Source organism: Meriones unguiculatus, chromosome 11 (genome assembly GCF_030254825.1).
Source record: "Meriones unguiculatus strain TT.TT164.6M chromosome 11, Bangor_MerUng_6.1, whole genome shotgun sequence".
Taxonomy (NCBI): domain Eukaryota; kingdom Metazoa; phylum Chordata; class Mammalia; order Rodentia; family Muridae; genus Meriones; species Meriones unguiculatus.
This window is the reverse complement of record NC_083359.1, coordinates 51,538,336-51,561,575: the sequence shown is the minus strand read 5'-3', so window position 1 is coordinate 51,561,575 and position 23,240 is coordinate 51,538,336. Positions and strand designations below refer to the sequence as shown.

Sequence of the window (23,240 nt, the reverse complement as noted above, 5' to 3'; positions counted from 1 at the left end):
CCTCAAAGATAATTAGAGCTGGGCAGCTTTATCATATTTTTGTGGTGCTGGGTTCAGACTGAACCATCACTGCACTGTTTCAGTCCCTCATGAGATTGGTGTTAGGTATATTAAAAGAAAAAATATGAGTCTTGGAAAAATAAAGTGGCTTGCCTGAGGTCAAAGGTGGCCTTGCCTACCACAAACTTGTGCTCATCTTGTTTGTTTGAGACAGTTTTAGTCAGTAGCCCAGGTTGGTTTTGAATGTGTGGGTCATCTCCCTGCCTCTGTCTCCCAAGTGCTTAGATTATGAGTGTGAGCCACCACCTCCTACATGAACTTATGTTTAAATTCCAGAATCTTCACTGCAAGACTGATTCCTCATTGGGAAAAGAGACAAATTCTATCTTCCCAATCCCAGAGGCACAGAGAGCAGTGAGGAGCCCTGGGCAATGGCTAACAGATGCACTCCCACCTTACCTGGGATGGCAACCAAGTTCTGCAGCTCCTGCTTCAGGTCCATGATGTCCTTGCAGAGCTGAATGTCATCCATCCTGTGAGGACAGGACACCACATAATATGTTACCTTAGCAGACACCCCAGTATTAGCCTGGTTTAAACACAGGAGGCTGGTAAGAGTGTGGGTTCTTAGCTCCTCCATTGTGTAGAGGCCACTGTTGGGCTCCCCAGAGCATATCATGTGAGTCAACCTAGTAAATCCCCTTTAAATACATGTTCATTTTATGGGTTCTGCTCCTCCAGAGAACCCTGACTAACACAACAGGCACTCAACTGTGGTGCTTTGATAAGCAGAAGGCCCATGGGACACTTAACTCAGGGTGTTAAGTATAGCTGTTCCAACAGCTATACTGACTGCTTAAGCGTGCCCCTGCCTGGGTTGAGCGAGGCCTGGGTGACCAGCTCTTTCTGGGTAAGTCTGGATATTCATCACTTTTCTCCTTGTTGTAAGAAAACACCTGACAAAGAAGTAACTTAGGGTGGAAAAGGAGTTGTTTAGGCTCACAGTTCTTGGGAAATTGAAGAAAGGCAGGTAGCTAACTAGCCATCAGAGCCTGGTATATGCTTTTACACAGTCCAGACCAGGGAAAACAGCACTTGGGCAGGAACCTAGCATGTAGAACCCTCTACTCCTGCCACACAGCTAGCTAGGTTCCACATCCCCAAATCACAGATAACTTTCCTCCAGTAGGAGGTCTATGTGTCAAGTTTACATTAAAACCACAACAGTCTGTGATGATGTTTACAGAGACTGGCTTGCCAGCCACTGAACAGTCCAGCCCTCTGTAGGCAGCATCCAGTAGCTGGAAGTGAGGACAGGGGAAGAGGTTGAAAAGGAGGAGTAGGGGCTTGTGCACTCTGATGCTATTTGTCTCTGTCTTTCTCTCATTCTCTCTCTTTCTGTATCTTTGTCTCCTTCCCACTGCCCTTAGGCATAACTCCAAAATTTTCACCTCTTAGATTCTGGATTTTGTACCATTGATACCTCAGGGCTTACACTTGTGGAATCATCCATTTCCAGGTTTCCAGACATAAACAGAATCATAATGCCGATACTTCTAGTTTAGTATTGATTCTTCCAGATTTAAAAATATGAAGGTTATAAATATCACATGACATTGTTACTATACAAAGTATTTTTGCAATTGCTCTTTTAACTTAATATGTATCCTTTTACTTCATAATGATATATAATTCTATTTCATAATACTTCTTGGGCATGATTCCCTGTCAGTCCATGTAAGTCAACTGATTTTTTGTGGATGTTATATTGATATACAACAATTGATCCACTGCACACATCTAGGTTTTTCTGTGATAAATGCTCTCCTAGCATGCACAAAGCCCTGGGTTTGATGCCCAGAACAGCATAAACTGGGTGTGTTTGTGCAGATATACATAATCCCAGAACAAGAGGATCCTCTTGGAGACAAGAGGATCAGAATTAAAGGTCATCCTTGGCTATACAGAAATTTTGAGGTCAGTCTGCGTTAGATGAGACTACCCTGTAGTCTCAAACAAACAAACAAACAAAAAAACTAAAGCTAATTTGTCAGTCTCACAAAAATTATTTACAGTAGCTGCCAGGAACTTCCCCTACAGATTTTTAGGGTTGTGTTCATAGGTCCCTATCTTGATCATCTAGGTGGATTTTTAGGCTATCTGTGCTACCTGGGTCTCTGTGGTGTAGTATGAAATATTTTATGTGCCTGGGCTAACAAGAATATCTTTCATGTGATACTATTTGGGGAGATTCTCAGAGGCAGAATTTACTGAGTACAAATGGCTTTAGAGGTCAGTCATAGCTGAGGCATCATTAACTCAGCTCCCAAAGTGTATACATGTATACATTTACATCCTTTTTTGAGCATCTACTAGGCTGGCCTCAGGCCTAAGTTCTGAGAAAACACTACCAACAAAACCCAGGCAATACGAAGCTGACCTTTTGTTAGTATGGATGCAAGATAGTCACATGGTCATAGTAATAAAGCAGTCCCAGGATCCCCTCCTTTCCAGACACCAAAATCCACAAATGCCCAAGTCTTGAAAATAAGATGGCTTAATGTTTGCATATAATCTCTGTAACACTCCCAAGTGCTTAAGTCACCTCAGATGACTTATGACACCCAATACAGCCAACACAGCTTAGATGCCCTGTAATCAGGAATTGTCCTCTCACTTAGGATATAATGACCAAAAGTTAAAGAGGGGAGGTGGAGATGGCAAGATGTCTCACTGGTTAAGAGCATGTGCTGCTCTTCCAAAGGACTAAAGTTTGGGTTCCAAAACCCACATTAGGTGGCTCACACCACCGGTGACTTCACATCCAATGGCTATGACGTCCTCTTCTGGACTCCATGGGTACCTGCAGTCACATGGATTCATGCACACATACATACAACTTTAAATTATTTTGATTTTTCTTTTTGAGACAGAGTCTCATCATGTAACTCTGGCTGTTCTGGGACTCACTATGTATATCAAACTCACAGAGATCTTCTGCCTCTGTCTCTCAAATACTGGTATTAAGGTGGTTTTTTTTTTATTTTGTTTTTTTAAGAAGTAAAAAAATCTAATATACTTTTTCTCAAATATTTACAACCCATGGTTGGTCAAGCCTTTAGGAAGGCTGACTGTGTTTCTGGTGCTCTGAGGACAGTACAGCAGATGAAGGGGGGGGGGTTGGTCTTTTTGGAAATAGCACTCAGTGTGGGCCCTGGACAACCATCCTGGGAAGAGGTAGGGGAAAGCTACCAATGTAAAGGTAGGTCAAGGTGTTATAAAATATAATGTGGCAAGGGGGTATCTTTGGTGGGCTCATGCCAAGGTGCACCTCTGAGAAATTACATCATGCAACAGATCTGGTGCAAAAAAAGATTTATTGGGGGAAGGAAGGAGAGTGAGGACCTGGGGAAGGGATAGAGGCAGACCATATAGACAGGCAGACAGACAGGGAGCAGAGAGAGACATAAAGGGAGAGAGGGGGAGTGCAGAGATAAGGGGGAGTACACACAGTAGAGAGAGGAAATGCAGAGAGAGAGATCTGGGGTGACTAGTGGTCCTTTTATTCTCAGAACACACTTGGCGCCACTGCCAGGTAATGACATAAGCAGTTGTAGGTCCCTGAGAGCAGGCCAGTAGAATTGCCTTACACAAACATAAGGGACTCAGCTAGATTCCATGCTGGTCAGGGCTGGACCGGTTTAGAGCTTGACTCTCTTGATGTCTTCACTGATTCCCCCCCCCCCCCATGAGGTCAGTGAACCCACTTGAGAGCTGCCTCCCAAGAAACCTGGCAATTTGGCTTGAAATATCTCATTTCATTGGTGGGAGAATACCTATCATCACTCATGACTGATCACAAATGCCCATGTTTTTCACTCCACTCCTAGCCTTCCAGATCCTAGGACCAGGGCAGGGATGCAGAACTTTAGTTTACATCTCTGTTGCCAGAGCATGACAGCACTTTTCAAGACTTGGCCTACAATATTCTAGCAGGCTTCCTTGAATGATTCAGGGCTTGCTTAGAAGAGCACAGACTGCCTGCTGGTTTGTAACAGGGCCCCAGACCTCAGTAGGCTCCTAGACTTTAGCGCAACTGAACTCTTTTATGGAAGTACCATTCAGGCCATAAAACTCATCATATAGACATTACCACATGCCAAAATGAAAACAATGACCTAGTCCATCAAAGTCCATAGTTCTGGGAAAGTCTCTAAATGTCCTAACCTTGCTTTTTGGCAGTGTCACCCTGGGCAGGTGGTCATGGATGAGATAAGAAATCAAGCTAAGTAAGTTGTGAGGAGCAAGCTTAGAAGCAGGATCCGTACGGGACTTCTGCTTCAGTCCTGTCCTGACTTCCAAAGATGATAGACTACAATCTGTAAGGTAAAACAAACCCTTTCCTCCAAGTTACTTTTGGTCTTAGTGTTTATCACAGCAATAGAAATGCTAAGTAACACATATGACAAAGGCAAAACAAATGCCTACATTCATATATCAGACCTATTTGACTTAAGGAAATGGAGTAATCTGGGAAGGGGAAACACATGCTCAACATAAGAATGTAATTTAAAATCTGAGATGGTTAATAATGTTGAGGCCTGTCCTTTTGGCATAAGTATAGCCATTTTTGTTTCAGGCCTACCAGCCACATCATCTCAACTTGTTGCTGACATAAAAGAATCTCTGTACAAGATCAGGTTAACCAAAAACTATATGTTGAGCATACTCTGTGGACTTGTTCCTAGAAATTCCTCAACTATAAGCACATCTGGCCCTAACCATAAACTTTACTTGGGACCAAACAAATTAAAGGTCAGCTAGAACTTCTTGTCTAGTTATCAAAAGTAACGAGTCAGAACTGGCCTTCCTGTGCCACCATCTGCCCCCTATAAAAGCTAATTGCAGTTTTTGCCTCTACAAACTGACCCTGGAAAACAAGTCGATGTCATAGTTAGGCTCCTGAGTCCTGCGGCCCTGATTGCAATCTCCTTGGAAAAGATGTTCAATAAACCATATCTAACTGAGACCAGAGTCTGAGTGGTTTAGTGAATAGTGCAGCTATTCTTGTACTACAACATTTTGGATTGCTCACTACCCTCAACCACCCCTCAGTTTAATAAATGAACACCACCATACAGCCGGCTCCTCCATAAGAAGTTTTTGTTGTTGTTGTTTTCTTGTTTTGCATTTTGTTTCTGGTACGGTCTAGACCCTTGGTGATAAAAAATAAATAAAAAATAAAATAAAAAGAGCTGGACGCTTCTTTTAAGTCTGAAGACAGAAAATAGTCTGTTTCTCCATCTGGTGGAGGGATGGATTACGATCCACCCCTTCATACCTGGGTGGGAGGCTCGTTGTCTTTGAGTCCTCATGTGCAGTGCTCTGTCTTTGAAGCTTGGTTTTGTAATGTCAATTTATTTCTAATTGCTTGAATGTTGCTCTACGTTTCATATTCTGGAGAAGAGGGCCAAACTTCATCTGCTGGTCATTTGTTTACCTGTTGACTCAGTTTTTAACTCATTTCAAGGATTTTCAGGAAAAAAAAAAGCAACTGAATTGAGGCAGCAAAAACTGATAAACTGGCTCTGCCCTTGGAGCCCTGCACTTATAGCTGGGAGTCTCCTGCCTGGATCATGCTGGCAGCAAGCCCAGGGCTCTTGAAGGGGTACAGAAGCTTCTCAGTTTCTTCTGTAAGGAAGCTGCTGACTAGCTAGTCCTGCTACAAAACCTCTGTGACTATGAGGATTAGATTCAGCAGGTTCAGCTTCGTAGCTGAGCAGGCTTGATTGGTTCCTGAAGGTGTACTCTGAGCTCTACTGCCGGGTGCTGCGCTTTGCATTCCTGCAAGCTCAGAAGCCTGGATGTGGTGTGGTGAGTGCAGGGTCATTCTTCCTCACAATGAAGAGGAATAGGCATCTGAGCAATGGAGGTTGGTATGGTGGGTCTTTCCCCGGGCTTGGTGGTAAGGGATGACCAGATGAGGCCACTGATAAGGTCCCTTTTAGTCCTAGCCATTTCTTGGACCTGGTACTGGCCTATAAATAACTTCACTATGGGGGCTGCAACTGCACAAAGCATTTGGAGCAGGGACTAATGTGTAGAAACGTCCTGGACAGGATGCCAAACTCAGAAAGCCCTATTGTCTCCATTACCTTCTACAAGTTTTGCCCTTAGCATTTAACATCTAGGTATAAGATCCATTTGGAGTTAATTTTATGGAGAAAATAAAAAACATTTCATATGTTGGGTAGCACTCCAATATTAAGCTGTGCTATACAAGAATAAAAGTGATGATGTAAAGGACTTACCAAATGTTTGGAAAATAATAAATAAGACCAAGTAGAATTTAGCTGACGGAGAACTGTCTCCGAAACATCCACAGATAAGGAATATACTAACCAGGCAGGCGACAAGATGCTCCCCCTTGAAATTACAGCTAAAAAATACGAAAAGTTTTATCTGTTTTAACTGTATAAATGCATATGGCCACTACATATTTCTGATTGGTCTTAAGTGTATACATTTACTGTGTTCTGTATATTTTGACTATAGATCATTGGCTTATAAATTATTGGATATGGTTAAAAATCTCTAACATTTGTAAAAAAAAAAAGGTAACTTAAACTCATAACTTAGGGTTGAAATCATTCTGAACAAATGGGATAAGCCAACTAAAGAAACAGGTCTCCAAAGGTGCTTTTAAATTGGGAGAAGATTTTACATAATTTCTGTCCTGTCTTAAAAACCAGGTTTGTGGGCTGGAGAGATGGCTCAGAGGTTAAGAGCACTGTCTGCTCTTCCAGAGGTCCTGAGTTCAATTCCCAGCAACCACCACATGATGGCTCATAACCATCTATAATGAGATCTGGTTTCCTCTTCTGGCCTGCAGGCACACATGCAGGCAGAACATTGTATACATAATAAATGAATAAATCTTTTTTAAAAAAACAGGTTTATTAAAAAAAAACACCAAGATTTAAAACAATACTTGTTTAATAAGGTATTAGAACTATATCTCCATGTGTTCATATACAAGAACTTTTCTTGCTGGCAGCCAAATTTTATATCATCAGAATAATACAGAAATATATTTAAATAAATCATGCTAAGAAATGATGCAGTTAATTACAAGATTAAGCTTTATCTAGTCTCTGGTCTTATGTTTTCACGGGTAAGTCTAGAATGGGCAACTAAATATAGTTCCACTATACTTAGTAGACAATAGTTCTCAAGCACTTCAAAGATATGCTGAATATGGCATTGAAATGTTTAAATTTACTATGACAGACATAGAATCCCAAATCCTAACAGTAACTTCTCAAGGGCACCTATGGCTCCACCTAGATTATGGTATGCCAACCACTGGACAAGACTGCTCCACTGCTCTGCTGTTAGGCTCAGCCTGAACTATAGACAAAGAGGACACCTGCAGAGTTACTTGTCCATGTTGCCTAAGACAAAGTGAGGTCAGTCTCTCCCTTTCAGATTTGTTGGGCCTGGCAGCTGAAGACTGAATCTTCAGTCTTGGACTTATGTACCCAAAGAAACCATCAACATCATAGGAACCTAAGGGGATGGCCATCTAGGTAATGAGTAACTCTGTCATTTTAATTCTTACAAAGGCCATTTGGATTATATTTCCTATTATAATTTATCTTTCTCAGGTCTCTGATGGATTTAAGGATCAGTTTAACAGCAGAAACCAAGGCTTCAGGTGCCTTCTCAGAAAATAAAAAATTACATAAGGTCTAAAGATTTAAAAAGATGTTTAAGGTTGGTAAATGCAAATTATAAAGGAGTTACAAAAATATTTGAGGGTCTAAGAAGGTGCTTTAAAGGCAAGCTATAAAGGTCAGAAAAAATGTTTGAGGATTTAAAAAGATGTTTTAAAGTTGGTAACTAAAAAGATGTTTCAATGTTCATATTAGGATTGGGTAAAAAATTTCAATAATAATAAATGATAAGGTATTGTTGTATTAAAACATTAATCAGATTTTAAATTGTTTCCCAAGCCAATTTGTCTCCTTTCGTAAACTTTAAAACATTCTTTTAAGCTTCAATAAATGACTTGAATCCACCTGCCACAAGTAAAATGGACTCCAGATAAGTCCACTTACCTGCTCTTGAAAATGGAAAATTTCCCCTTGGGAAAAATCCTCTTGTGATTCTTCACCTTCCCCAATTACTAGGAAATTTTAATTCTGCCCCCATTTTATATTTGTCTCAGCAGATTTTTCACTTTCATTTTCTGTCCAGGAATCACCTGTAAACTGCTGAGATCTGGACTTCCTGAAAGATGATGCAAACCAGTCCAGCCTATATGATTGCTGCCTGTCTTTCAGCTGGATCAACTAATCAGATGTTTCTGATAACTGCCCCATTGCCCAGCCTTTGACTAGCAGTTCAGCCTTTCTGGCCCATGATGACATCTTAAATGTCAGCTGTAAGTAGTTACAGAAGAGAACACATCATTCATTGTCCCATAGGCGGGGTTGGGGGTGTTTCCTGGCATAAGGAACAAATGGGCCCTTAGTCCTTTTCCTCTTGGTTATGCTTTATGCCCCTTACATGATCATCAAAAATTTAATTCAGGTACATAAAAATAAGGAGGAATGTTGAGGCCTGGTCCTTTTGGCATAAGTATAGTCATTTTTGTTTCAGGCCTACCAGCCACATCATCTCAACTTGTTGCTGACATAAAAGAATCTCTGTACAAGATCAGGTTAACCAAAAACTATCTTTATGTTGAGCATACTCTGTGGCTTGTTGTTCCTAGAAATTTCCCCACCATAACCACAGCTGGCTCTAACCCTAAACTTCACTTGGGACTAATCAAATTAAAGGTCAGCTAGAACTGCTTGTCTAGTTATCAAAAATAACTTGAGTCAGAGTTAGCCTTCCTGTACCACCCCCTGTATGTGCCTAATTGCAGTTTTTGCCTCTATAAACTGGCCCTGGAAAACAAGTTGATGTCATAGTTAGGCTCCTGAGTCCTTCTGTGGCCCTGATTGCAATCACCTTGGAAAAGGTGTTCAATAAACCATCCATATCTAACTGAGACATGAGCCTGAGTGGTTTGTGGGTCTATCCTTTTCTTTTTAAATAAACTTTTTTTCTTCACAATTTATTCATTATATATCCAGTTGACTATTTTTTTTTTACATTTTTATTTATTATTTATACAATATTCTGCCTGCATGTATACCAGAAGAGGGCACCAGATCTCATTATAAGATGGTTATGAGTCACCATGTGGTTGCTGGGAATTGAACTCAGGACCTTTGGAAGAACAGCCAGTGCTCTTAACCTCCAGCCCTGTCTCCAGCCCTGTGGGTCCATTCTTGTACTACAATAATACTATCAACTTGGGTGGATCTAGAATCATGTAGAAGACAAAGTTCTAAGCATACCTTGAGCCAAACCCAACAACCTGGGTATTAAACTATAGTGATCTGGGCCCTCCCACATCAAATGACTCTAGCTTATGTCAAGTTAACATAAAAACTAGCCAGCACACCAGTTTTGTAAGCTTCAATGTTATCCCTCGAATACTGATGTGTTGAGAAGTCTCCAGCCATTTCCTAGCATCATTCTAGGAACCAAGAAACAAAGAGAAAAGAGAAGCCCCTAGGACATCCTTGATGGCCAGGCTGTCAGTTTTCTTCCTGGGGCTTTTAAAATGATATCTTCCTTAATCTCCATTGATGTCCCCTGGGGTTGTAATCAGATCTTCTTTCCTGAATAAGACACTCATTCCCAATCATAACCCTTGAGAAAAGCTTACTTTCTAAATAATATTCTAAACTGAGTTTTGATTCTTTTGTGTGTATGTATGTGACCTTTACATTTTTTAAATTTAATTTACCTTTTATTTTACATATATATATGTTTTGCTTTCTTATATGTCTATCTACCACATGTGTGCCTGGTACTCATGGAGGCCAGAAGAAGGCATCTGATTCCTTGAAATTTCAGGTACAGATATTTGTGAGTGCCATGTACTTATCACCAGGTCTGATGGAAAAAGAGCCAGTGCTCTTAACTGCTAAGACATCTCTCCAATATCTGTATATGCACTTTTGTGCATGGATGCATCTTTGCATATGCAGTGGCCAGAGGAAGAGATAAAGTGTGCTGTTTTATTACTTTCTGCATATCTGGCCCCACAAAAATCAAATATGTAATGAAGATTATACTCCAAAGAGGGAAATGGCAAGAGAAGCAGAGAAGAATGAAGGGAAGGGAAAGTAATTTAAAAACATAAAGAGGAGAGAGAAGAAAAAAAAAAACAGAAAAGGAGGAAGAAACAAAGATGGAGGGAAAAGAAAGGCTCCACAGAAAAGAAAACATAAATGCCCCAAAGGGGACATTGATTCATATGTAGTTTTCTAACTATATATAACAATATTTTTTGAGGGGGGTGGGTCTCAGAACTGGGCTGGCTTTGAACTTGCTATGTAGACCAGGCTAGCCTTGAACTCATAGAGATCTGTTGCAGGATATTTGATCACACTGTGAACCCCTGGAAAATTTTGTTTCTAGTTTGGTGTGGCTCAGCCCTAGCACACACCTTTAATCCAAGAATTTTGGATAAAGTCAACAGTAGATCAAGAGGAGAAGCAAGCAACCAGTTGACAGGGAGTGAACATGGGGGGGAAACATAGTGAGTCAGAGGAAGTCCATAGTATGGATAGAGAGACGCACAGGAAGCAGAAAAACAGAAAATCAGTTTTAAGGGTTTTTAAGGCAACATGAAGAAGGTGAAGGGGCTTGTTTCTTCTGGGATGTTGGTTGAGTAGGATGGTCATCTGGTTGCTTTCTCTGCCTCTCTGAGCTAGTAGGCTTTCACCCAGTATCTGGCTCCCGAGTCTTTATTGGTAAAATGGAATGTTTAAGATTTTGTTACAAACAATAGGGATCCACCTGTCTCTGCCTCCAGAGTGCTGAGATTAAGGATGAGCATGTCTACACTTGGCCAACACAACAATTTTTTAGTCTAAGTCTGTCTCAAGTAACATTGGGAACACTCTGTACTAAGAATTTTCTTACTGATAATCTGGTATTCAGACTAATTCATAATTAACTAGGTGCCCTCTGTGTGGTCTAATAACAGTAAAAAGATCTTTTTAAAAAAGATTTATGTGCTCATTTTGGAAGCACATATAATAAAAAGTGATTTATTTCTTTTTCTTTTATGCAAATTGATGTTTGCCTGCATGTATGTCTGTGTGATGTTGTCAAATCCCCTGTGGTGGTTTGAATAAGTATGGCCCTATAGACTCATGAGTTTGAATGCCTGGGCCATAGATAATGGTCTGCCTGCATGTTGCTATGTTGCCCACCATGATGGTAACAGACTAAACCTTTGAAACTGTAAGCTAGCCCCCATTAAATGTTTTACTTTATAAAAGTTGCCTTGGTCATAGTGTCCCTTCATAGCAGTAAAACCCTAACTAAGACAGAAGGATATCAGGGACTGGGATATTGCTGTGACAGATCTGACCATGCTTTTGTTTGGAGGAATTTAGACTTTGGTACTTTGTGCTAGAAAAGCAGTAGAATGCTTTAAGAGCTGCTAAATGAGCCACACTAGTAAGAGCATGGGAGACAGTGTTGCTGAGGGTGATTTGAACTAGGGGGCCTGGCTCAATAGGCTTCAGAGAAGAAATTTTGTCTGTTGCCTAGGGATCCTTCTTGTGATATTTTTGTGGAAAATGTGGCTACTTTTTTGCCCTCATCCAAAAAAAAAAAAATCTGCCTGAGGCTAAATTGAAGAGTTTTGGATTAATTGCATTTGCAGAAGAGATTTCAAAACAGCCTAGTGTGGACTGTGTCCTGTGGTTATTAATGGCCATGGTTATAAAGATCTATAATGAAAAGGGGCACCAGGAAGAATGGAGCTAAATCCTGTGTTTAAAGAGCTAAAAGAAGGGGGCGGGGCAAGAAGGTGGCACCGGGAGGACTCTCATTCTGAACAGCAGCACAGCAGGATTGGCACAGTGAACAGCAAGCAGAACTCGTGGCCATAAAACACAAGTGATTGTGTTTCTCAGGTGAGAGGATACCCCACGGTGGGGGATTCAATCAGCTTTAACTCACCCGGCTAAACCTCGGAAGAGATCCCGGTTCCGCCAGGCACTTGGTCGCCAGCCCAGAGCTACACACCAGCATGATCTGGTCACTGTCCCAGACTGAACTGTGGGCCCACAACATCACAGACTGGATTTTCCAGTCGAGAGATAACCACACGGAGCAGGAAACGATTGGGACTGACCTTAGGTCACCCAGACACTCCCTGGAAAAGACTCAGGTTCCTCGGGCGCCCCAGGAGCCAGCCCAGAGCCAGAGCCGGGGACCCAGGCACCTTGCACAGAGCCCTGCCTGCGCACCTGATTCGCCGCCTCAGATAGAGCTGTGGGCCCCAGGGCACCAGAGACTCAGTTTCTGGGTGCAAACCCACAGGGAGGGAAACGGCTGGTCTGATCTCAGAGCACTCAGCTGATACCACCACCCTGAAAAGGTCTCGGGAAAATTACCCAGTTTAGGCAGACATCCAGGCTCCCAATAGCCAGAAAGGCGGAGCCACGGGCGGGCATCTGTGCCTGTGGGTTCTACTCACTGCCACCCCAGACAGAATGGTGGTCCCCAAAGCAAAGACTGGTGTCCCTGGCAGGAGGAAACCCCCAGCGGGGGGGGGGGAGGGGATCATCAGGTCTAAACTTCAGGACACCCAGCACCAAAAGACTCTCTGGATTCACGCAGACTCTAGGCTCTAGCCTTCTACTGCAGGCAGGAGTGCTGTGCTTAGCCGCCATTATTGAGTATCCCTAGGGCACTGGGGCACACAGCTGCATCCTCAGACCTACAAAAGCCACAGAGCCATTACAGCAGCCCTCAGATACTGTGCCAAGGATCAACCAGTTACCCCTAGCTAGATTGACAAAACTGTGGGAACCCCTGGTCCTTCAAGAGGGCTGCACCCACAGCGTCCGGACCAGAGCAGTGCCTGCAGCTGACATCCCAGACAGGGACACACAGCTTCCGGTCCAGACTGAGGCACCCAGCCTCCAGACCAGAGCGGCGCCCCCAGGTGCCAACTCAACCTAGGTGCACATTCTCTAGGCCCAGAGTGGAACACTTAGCCTCTGACCCAGAGACTTGCTGGGCACTCCTCTCACTTTCCTGGACAGAACTGTGTGCCCCAAGATAACAGACTGGATTTCCCTGTTGGGAGAAAACCCCACAGCTAGGGAATCAGCAGGTTCTTCAAGAGGACTCTACCTGGAAAACTGTAACAACAGCATCAGCTCACTAAATTTATAACGAGAAACCCAGCAGTGGGGCTTGAGAACTTCTATGGGTAAGAGGAGAGCCCCCCCCGCCTAACACAGACCACAGCTACTACTCAGGGCTAAACACCTGAGGTGAGCAGTGGCAATTCCTGAGAAACACTGGCCATACAGTGACCATAACCAAAAAGCAGAGGAGGACTCCTTCAGGAAAAATCATCTTCCAGCCAAGGGGATTCTCCCTACCTCAGGACTCCAGGAAGCACAGAAACTAACAGCCAACACCTAAAACAGCCCAATGGGTAGAGGTCAGCGTAAAAGCTCAACCAACAAAAGACAGAGCAATATGGCATCTCCAGAACCCAGCTATCCAGGAGCGAACAGCCCTGGACAATGCAGCACAATAGAAAATCAAGAAGATGACCTTACATCTATGCTGATGAAGAGGACAATAGAGGAAACAAATAAAATACGTAAAGAATTAGAGGAAGATAAAAACAAACAGATCATGGCTATCCATAAAGACATGGAGGAAGTTAAAGACAAGCAGATTATGGCCATCCGTGAAGAAATATGGGAAGATGCAGCCAAATAGTTTGCGGCCTTCAGAGAAGAAATAATTAAATCACTGAAAGAAGTAAAAGAAACAGAGTTGAAGGAACTAAAAGAAAAAGAGGAAAATACAATCAGACAGGTGAAGGAAGTAAACAAAATAAATCAAGACCTGAAGATAGAATTGGAAAAATTAAAGAAAACACAAATGGAGGAAATAATGGAGAGGAAGAATCTAGGGAAGAAAACAGGAACTACAGAGGTAAGCATAACCAACAGACTACAAGAGATGGAAGAAAGAATCTCAGGTGTAGAAGATACAATGGAAGAAATCGATGTATCTGTCAAAGAAAATGTTAAATCCAAAAAATTCCTGACACAGACCGTCCAAGAAATCCAACACAATATGAAAAGACAAAAACTAATAATAATAATAGATATAGAGGAAAAAGAAGACTCCCTTCTTCAAGGCCCAGAAAATATTTTCAACAAAATCATTGAAGAAAATTTCCCCAAGTTAAAGGAGAAGCCAATAAGAATACAAGAGGCCTACAGAACACCCAACAAATTTGACCAGAAAAGAAAATCCTCCCGCCACATAATAATCAAAACAGTAAGTATACAGAACAAAGAAAAAATACTAAAAGCTGCAAGGGAAAAAGGCCAAGTAACATATAATGGCAAACCCATTAGAATCACACCTGACTTTTCAACAGAGACTATGAAAGCCAGAAGGGCCTGGACAGATATCATGCAGACCCTAAGAGAACACAGATGTCAGCCTAGGCTATTGTACACAGCAAAACTCTCAGTCCTCATAGACGGAGAAAACAAGATATTCAATGACAAAAACAAATTTCAACAATACCTACATACAAATCCAGCATTACAGAAGACACTGGAAGGGAAAATACAACCCCAAAAAATTAGCTTCTGTCAAGAAAACACAGGAAATAATTAACCTTACTACAGTAAAACAAAAAGCAACCAAGCACACAACCTTATGACCACAGCCAATATAAAAATCAAAGGATCTAATAGCCACTGGTCATTAATCTCTCTCAACATCAATGGACTCAACTCTCCAGTAAAAAGACACAGATTAACAGAATGGATATGTAAACAAAACCCAGCAATCTGTTGCATACAAGAAACACACCTAAGGCACAAAGATAGACATTACCTGAGGGTAAAGGGTGGAAGACGACTTTCCAAGCAAATGTACCCAAGAAACAAGCAGGAGTAGCCATTCTAATATCTGATAAAATAGACTTTCAAAAGATATGGGGAAGGACACTTCATACTCATCAAGGGAAAATTCCACCAGGAAGACATCACAATCCTGAACATCTATGCCCCAAATACAAGAGCACCCACATTTGTAAAAGAAACATTGATAAAATTTAAACCACATATAGATCCCCACACATTGATAGTGGGAGACTTCAACACCCCACTCTCAACAAAGGACAGGTCAACAAAACAGAAATTAAACAAAGAAACAATACTCTGACAGAGGTCATGAATCAAATGGACCTCACAGACATTTACAGAACCTTACACCCAAACACAAAAGAATTTACCTTCTTCTCAGCACCTCATGGAACCTTCTCCAAAATAGACCATATAGTTGGTCACAAAGCAAGCCTCAACAGGTACAAGAAGATTGAAATAATCCCTTGTATCTTGTCTGATCACCATGGAATAAAGTTGGACTTCAACAACAACAGAAACAGCAAAAAGCCTACACACACATGGAAACTGAACAACTTGTTACTAAATGACAGCTGGGTCAGGGAAGAAATAAAGAAAGAAATTAAAGTCTTCCTAGAACTCAATGAAAATGAAGACACAACATACCCAAACTTGTGGGACACAATGAAAGCAGTGCTAAGAGGAAAGTTCATAGCACTAAGTGCCTTCAAGAAGAAATTTGAGACAGCTCATTCAAGCAACTTAATGGTCCACTTAAAAACTCTAGAAAAAGAAGAAGCAGACACACCAAAAAGGAGTAGACGGCTGGAAATAATCAAACTCAGGGCTGAAATCAATCAATTAGAAACAAATAAAAAATTCAAAGAATCAATGAAACCAAGAGCTGGTTCTTTGAGAAAATCAACAAGATTGACAAACCCTTAGCCAAGTTAACTAAAAGTCAGAAAGACACCACCCAAATCAACAAAATCAGAAATGAAAAGGGGGACATAACTATAGACACTGAGGAAATCCAAACAATCATTAGGACTTACTTCAAAAGTCTATATGCCACAAAATTTGAAAATCTAAATGAAATGGACAATTTTCTTGATTGACTTACCAAAGCTGAATCAGGACCAGGTAAATCAATTAAATAGTCCTATATCCCCCAAAGAAATAGAAGCGGTCATCAAAAGTCTCCCATCCAAAAAAAGCCCAGGACCAGATGGCTTCAGCGCAGAATTCTACCAGACCTTCAAAGAAGAGCTAACTCCAATTCTTTTCAAACTATTCCACAAAATAGAAACAGAAGGAACATTACCAAACTCATTCTATGAAGCCACAGTCACCTTGGTACCTAAACCTCACAAAGACTCAACAAAGAAAGAGAATTTCAGGCTAATCTCCCTTATGAACATTGATGCAAAAATACTTAACAAAATACTCGCAAACCGAATCCAAGAACACATCAAAGATATTATCCACTATGAGCAAGTAGGCTTCATCCCAGGTATGCAGGGGTGGTTCAATATGTGGAAATCCATCAACGTGATCCACCATATTAACAAACTGAAAGAAAAAAACCACATGATAATCTCCCTAGATGCTGAAAAAGCATTTGACAAAATCCAACATCCATTCATGTTTAAAGTATTGGAGAGATCAGGAATACAAGGCACATATCTAAACATAGTAAAGGCGATATACAGCAAGCCTATAGCCAACATCAAACTGAATGGAGAGAAACTTAAAGCAATCCCACTAAAATCAGGGACAAGACAAGGTTGCCCACTCTCCCCATATCTCTTCAACATAGTGCTGGAAGTCCTTGCTAGAGCAATAAGACAGTCGAAGGAGATCAAGGGGATACAGATGGGAAAGGAAGAAGTCAAATTATCACTATTTGCAGATGATATGATAGTATACCTGAGTGACCCCAAAAACTCTACCAGGGAACTCCTACAGCTGATAAACACCTTCAGCAAAGTGGCTGGATACAAAATTAACTCAAAAAAATCAGTAGCACTCCTGTATACAAAAGACAAAAGGGCTGAGAAAGAAATTAGAGAACCAACACCCTTCACAATAGCCACAAATGACATAAAGTACCTTGGTGTAATCCTAACCAATCAAGTCAAAGACTTGTATGAAAAAAAATGTCAAGTCTCTGAAGAAAGAATTAGAAGAAGATATGAGAAGATGGAAAGATCTCCTATGCTCATGGCTTGGCAGGATTAACATAGTAAAAATGGCCATTTTACCAAAAGCAAGCTACAGATTCAATGCAATTCCCATCAAATTGCCAACACAATTCTTTACAGACCTGGAAAGAAAAATTCTCAACTTCGTATGGAATAACAAGAAACCCAGAAATGCTAAAACAATCCTCTACAATAAAAGATCTTCTGGAGGTATCTCCATCCCTGATCTCAAGCTGTACTATAGAGCAACAGTTATAAAAACTGTATGGTACTGGCATAGAAACAGAATGGTGGATCAATGGAACTGAACAGAAGACCCAGAAATAAACCCACACACTTATGGACACCTGATTTTTGACAAAGATGCCAAAACCATACAATGGAAAAAAGATAGCATCTTCAACAAATGGTGCTGGTCCAACTGGATGTCTACATGTAGAAAAATGAAAATAGATCCATACTTTATCACCCTGCACAAAACTGAAGTCCAAGTGGATCAAAGACCTCAACATAAAACCAGACACATTAAATCGGCTAGAAAAAAAGTGAGGAATACCCTAGAACTCATTGGTACAGGAGAAAACTTCCTGAACAGAACACCAACAGCACAGGCTCTAAGAGCAACAATCAATAAATGGGACCTCATGAAACTGAAAAGCTTCTGTAAAGCAAAGGACACCGTCATCAAAACAAAATGACTGCCTACAGATTGGCAAAGAATCTTCACCAACCCTTTATCTGACAGAGGACTCATATCCAATATATATAAAGAACTAAAGAAGCTGAAAAGCAGCAAACCAAGTAATCCACTTAAAGAATGGGGAACAGAGCTAAACAGAGAATTCTCTGGAGAGCAATATCGAATGGCAGAGAAGCACTTAAAGAAATGCTCAACCTCATTAGTCATTAGGGAAATGCAAATCAAAACAACCCTGAGATTTCACCTTACACCTATGAGAATGGCCAAGATCAAAAACTCAAGTGACAACACATGCTGGAGAGGTTGTGGAGAAAGGGGAACCCTTCTCCACTGCTGGTGGGAATGTAAACTTGTACAACCACTCTGGAAATCAATCTGGCACTTTCTCAGACAACTAGGAATAGTGCTTCCTCAAGATCTAGCCATAGCACTCCTAGGCATATATCCAAAAGAGGCTCAAGTACACAAAAAGGACATTTGCTCAACCATGTTTGTAGCAGCTTTATTTGTAATAGCCAGAAGCTGGAAACAGCCCAGATGCCCCTCAACTGAAGAATGGATGCAGAAACTGTGGTACATCTATACAATGGAATATTACTCAGCAATGAAAAATAAGGAAATCATGAAATTTGCAGGTAAATGGTGGGACCTGGAAAGGATCATCCTGAGTGAGTTGTCCCAGAAGCAAAAAGACACACACGGTATATACTCACTCATATAAACATACAACATAGAATAAACCCACTAAAATCTGTACATCTAAACATACTAAGCAAAAGAGAGGACCCTAACTAAAATGTTCAATCCCCATCCTGAAAGGCAAAAAGGATGGACATCAGAAGAAAAAGAAAACAGGAAACAACCTCGGAACCTGCCACAGAGGGCCTCTGAAAGCCTCTGCCATGCAGACTGTGAAAGCAGATGCTGAGCCTGATGGCCAACTGACAGGCAGAATGAATGGAATTTTATGTAAGAAGTGGGAAATAGTAAGAGCTGGAGAGGATAGGAACTCCACAAGGAGATCATCAGAACAAGAAAATTTGAACACAGGGAACTTCCCAGAGACTCATACTCCAACCAAGGAGATAACCTAGAACCCTGACAATGCAGCCACTTCTGATGAGAACTGATAGAATAAGATGAGAAAGAAGGAGAGGAGGACCTCCCCAATCAGTGGACATGGGGAGGGGCATGCATGCAGAAAGGGGGGGAAAGCTGGGGCCGGGAGGGGAGGAGGGAGGGGCTTATGGGGGGATACAAAATGAATAAAGTGTAATTAATAAAAGTTAAATAAAAAATTTAAAAAAATTGATATAACCACAAAAAAAAAAAGAGCTAAAAGGAAAGCCAGATGTTAAATGATAAAAAAAAAAAAAAGGAGGGACAAGACCCTACCTAGCTAAGCTTCCAATTTGTTAAAAGGAATTAAAGAACAGTTTAGGCCCAGTCAAGGTGATAAATGCCTTTAATCCCAGTCAATGGCAGGAAAATTTCTGAGTTCAAAGCCAACCTGGTCTACAAAACAAGTTACAGGATAGCCAAGCTTAACCTTAACATAGCCAAACATTAACCTTGAACTTCTGATTTTTGAGTGCTAGGATTACTGGCCTGTGGAGTGGGGCATGAACCCAGGGCTTCTTTTACAACTAGGCAAGTGCTCTACCACCTCTGCTACATCCCCAGGGACACAGATTTGTTAGAGCTACACCCAGAGCCAACCTATCATCAGAGACTCTCGGGACAGCCCCTTAGTCTCAGCTTCTTCCAGGAGAGGAAGCCATCATGGTGCCCCACCCTCCCCAGAGCATAGCACCAGGGATTAAAGGAGAGAGCTGCCCAATTTCATATGTGCCATGCCGGACCAGCATGACTAGGGAGACATAAATGTCCTCATTGTATACATGGAGAAACTGAGGCTTCAACAAGACAAGTATTTGTTCTAGACCACAAAGTTGGTAATAGGAACAAGACCGAAAACCATTAAGAAGCTTAATGATAGAGACCATTGGTTTGTCCCTACCCTCACTCTGCAGAGAGCCCAAGTTATACCACTATCATCTATTTGTCAGAACCAATGCAAACCTGGGCAAAGGACTTGACTTCTCTGTGCCCCAGTTTCCTAGGATTTGTGCTTTTTCTCAACCCTTATGCTTTTTAATGAAATGGTTCTAAGGTTCAAGCACAGCTTTGGGAATATTAACATTCTAAGACCTCACTCCTGAGATATATCCTTTACACAATCATCTTCCTTGCCTGATGCAGTTCTGACTCAACTGATTAAAAGCTGCAAATGCCTGGAGCAAGCTGAGAGGTAGGCTGCACATCCCTTTTATGAAAGTCCAACCAGCAGGTGGAGCATGGAGATAACCAGCCCTTCCCACTGGGAGGCTGACGATACTTAATTTTCTGGAACCCAGATAAACAACAAGAAAAGGGAGAAATATGAGACACAGAGAAGCTGAGCCAGGCAGCCAAGGGCTGCAGCAGTTATTACAAGCTGATGATGTGATCGCGGGGTGGGATAAAGGAAAAGAGAATGAGCCTAAGGTTGTAGCAGCAGGGCAGGGTGGAAAAGACAACTGTGTCCAGGAGGAAGACAGAACCAGGCATTAGCTTCCAAGTATTTGCCGGCTGCTTCAGGGGGGGAAGGTTCTGTGAGACCCAGGGGCTCCCTGATTTCTTCTAGAAAAGTTCATAAAGATCAACAAACCTCAGCAAAGAGATCTCAAAATGCTGTTTTGTAGGTTCAAAGCCAGAGGGCAAGCTAAAGGGAAGACACAGAGAAAAGACACTAGGTACTCAGATTAGGAAACACACACCCCTGGGGGCTCCTTTATGACCAAGCTGTGTACCTGACCATGGTCTTTGAACCTGACTGTGGCATATAACTTGACTGCATGGGTCTGGGTGTCTTGATATATCCCTCTGTTAGGAAGCACTTAGTGTGTGCCAGGGCCCAGGAGAACACTCAAAAAATATCAATATTGTCAGTGTCATAGCTACTATTCCTATCAGGATAAAGTAGTTGACAAAGAGGAGTGGAAGAGTGGAAGGACTTTTTTGGGCTCACTGTTTGTGGATGCAGTCCATCATAGAGGAGAAGACAGGGCAGCAGGAACATGAGCCAGCTGCTCACATCACATCGGCCATCAGGAAGCAGAGAGGTGAGTGTTGCTGTCCAGGTGGGGTGGTGCTACTCACATTGAGCATGGTCTTCCCTCCTCAGACAAACCCGTGTGGGAACTCCCTCACACGGCCCCAGAGCTTCGGTTAAAATGAACCATTACAGAGGTCCTCAGGAATCGTTGCAGAAACAGGGCTCCACAGAAAGCTCCTAGGGGGCAGGATTTACTAACTTGGGGCTTAGGAGCTTGCAAGTCCCAAACCATCATCTGTATCCTGGATCTATAATGACTCCCACAGGCCCATGTGTTAAAGGATTGGTCTCAAGCATGGTGCTGTTAGAAGGTGGTAGAACCTTTAATAAGTGGAGCCAAGTGCTCACTTCAGCAGCACATATACTAAAAGTGGAACGACACAGAGAAGATTAGCATGGCCCCTGCGCAAGGATGACACTCAAAGCTGCCTAGGAAACAGTTTCTATCCAATGAAAGGACAGTGCTCGTTTTGGCAACACATATACTAAAATTAGAAAGGACACCCAACATGACTTGTGTCTGCTCCCTACCCTCAATTCAGGATGACCATTCAGAGGTTGAGGAAAAGGGTTTTATTGTAGACATGAGGAAGAGTTCAGCAGAGGCATCTGGAAGAGTCCAGACTGAACATGGCCATCAAAACAGATGGGGCCATGAGAAGTGGGAGAGAAAAACGAGAGAGGAGAAGAGAGAGGAGAAGGGGCCAAGAGGACCCATGGGAACCAAGAGAACCAAGAGATCACATGGCTCAAATGACTGAGTTATATGGAAAAGGAGAAGCTGAAAGAAGGAAAGCAAAACCCAGTCCCTAGACTGGAGAGGTTTAGGGTAGGGGGTTGGGGTCCAGGGGTCTGCAACAGGTACTCTGCAACAGGTAGTCTGCAACAGGGAGAACCTGGTGGCCAGTGTCTACTTTGATGTGTTAATAGGCACCTCAGTTAGCCATTTGTCCTGAGTTTTTTTGGGACCTGACACTGCTAGGTGGAGTAATGTTGGCAAGCAGCAGTGGGCAGGTGAGCACTGTTGATAAGAAGGGTGTGATGGGTGAATAAAGAGCATGGGCCACAGCTTGGAGACTTGGGTCAGTGCTGGTTGTTAAGGTTATATAGAGTAAGTCTGAGGAGGCTTCCCTGGTTGGCTGGAAGTACTATGGCTGGGAATGCAGGACAGCCTGGGTGTGCTCAGCTAAAGGAAAACTAGAAAATGTAGGTGAGCAACCCCAGGACAGCTGTTTGTCAGAAGCCCAGCACATCTGGAAGTCATCAGGTGGCTCTAGTTAAGGTCTGGAGGACTGAGAAGGCCTCTTGTGAGTATCAGAGGGCTGTGGATGGGAAAGAAGCTGTCCTCCAGACTCCTCATGAGAGTCCATGGGTGCTGGTGCTCCCTTGGAAAACAAGGCAGGGAGGGCTCTGTAGTGCAACTCATGGTCTAAGTACCGAGTGAGCCATGTCCCAGGTTTCAAGACCTGACAAAGATGGTGAAGCAAGACAAAACTGAATGTGGCCATGTGGGGATCCAAGCAGGAACTCACCTCTGTTCTGGAAAAGCTGGGCAATTAAGGGACAATTCCTTAAGGGCAATTAAGGGCAATTCCTTGCATTGAGATTAGCTTCAGGGTAAGGCTCTGCCTCCAAGACAGACATCAAGGGTTCAAATTGTGCTTCTTCTGTATTAGCTACTGACTTAGCGAGTCATGTCTCTCTTGCCTCAGTTTCTAAATCCATGAAGAGGAAGAATAAAACTACATTTTGTTGGTTTCTGTGAGCAAATTATGCCACATGTAGGGTACACTGTGTATGTTCCAGAGGCCCCAGGAAACAGAAGCTCTTAGCTGCCTTGGCCTGAAGTGTCAGGGAAAGGGTAAGCCTCCCTCTCATACTACTCAACATTCTGGCAGGAGAAATATGAGGTATAGGCTGTGCATATGAACCAGCAAACAGTTCAGCTAACAAACTAAGGAAGGACAGAAGGACGATGGGAGAGGCCACTACACCTGGTCTGAAAAGCATCCGAACATGGCCACCTGGACTGTGAAATATAGGCTAGTTCGTGGGCTCCATGGCAGCTGTGGGCTTAACATAAGCAGGTGATGACTGTCATTGGTTCCAGTTCCTTAGATTCCAAGGTGTTGGAAGGAGTC

The 23,240-nt window shown here is 42.3% G+C and overlaps 1 protein-coding gene and 1 non-coding gene across 3 annotated transcripts in view; one reads left to right on the top strand and one right to left on the bottom strand.

Moving 5' to 3' along the window:
* Bmerb1 (bMERB domain containing 1) overlaps window positions 1–23,240 on the bottom strand; it is a 123,336-nt gene that overhangs the window by 25,999 nt on the left and 74,097 nt on the right. For both annotated transcript variants that reach the window (XM_060364235.1, XM_060364236.1), the window contains exon 3: window positions 460–533. In XM_060364235.1, coding sequence (XP_060220218.1) covers window positions 460–533 — 74 coding nt within the window. The remainder of the gene's footprint in view (window positions 1–459; window positions 534–23,240) is intronic.
* On the top strand, window positions 21,440–21,546 carry LOC132646654 (U6 spliceosomal RNA). The gene has a single exon (XR_009584903.1). It is a non-coding gene; the product is annotated as a U6 spliceosomal RNA (small nuclear RNA).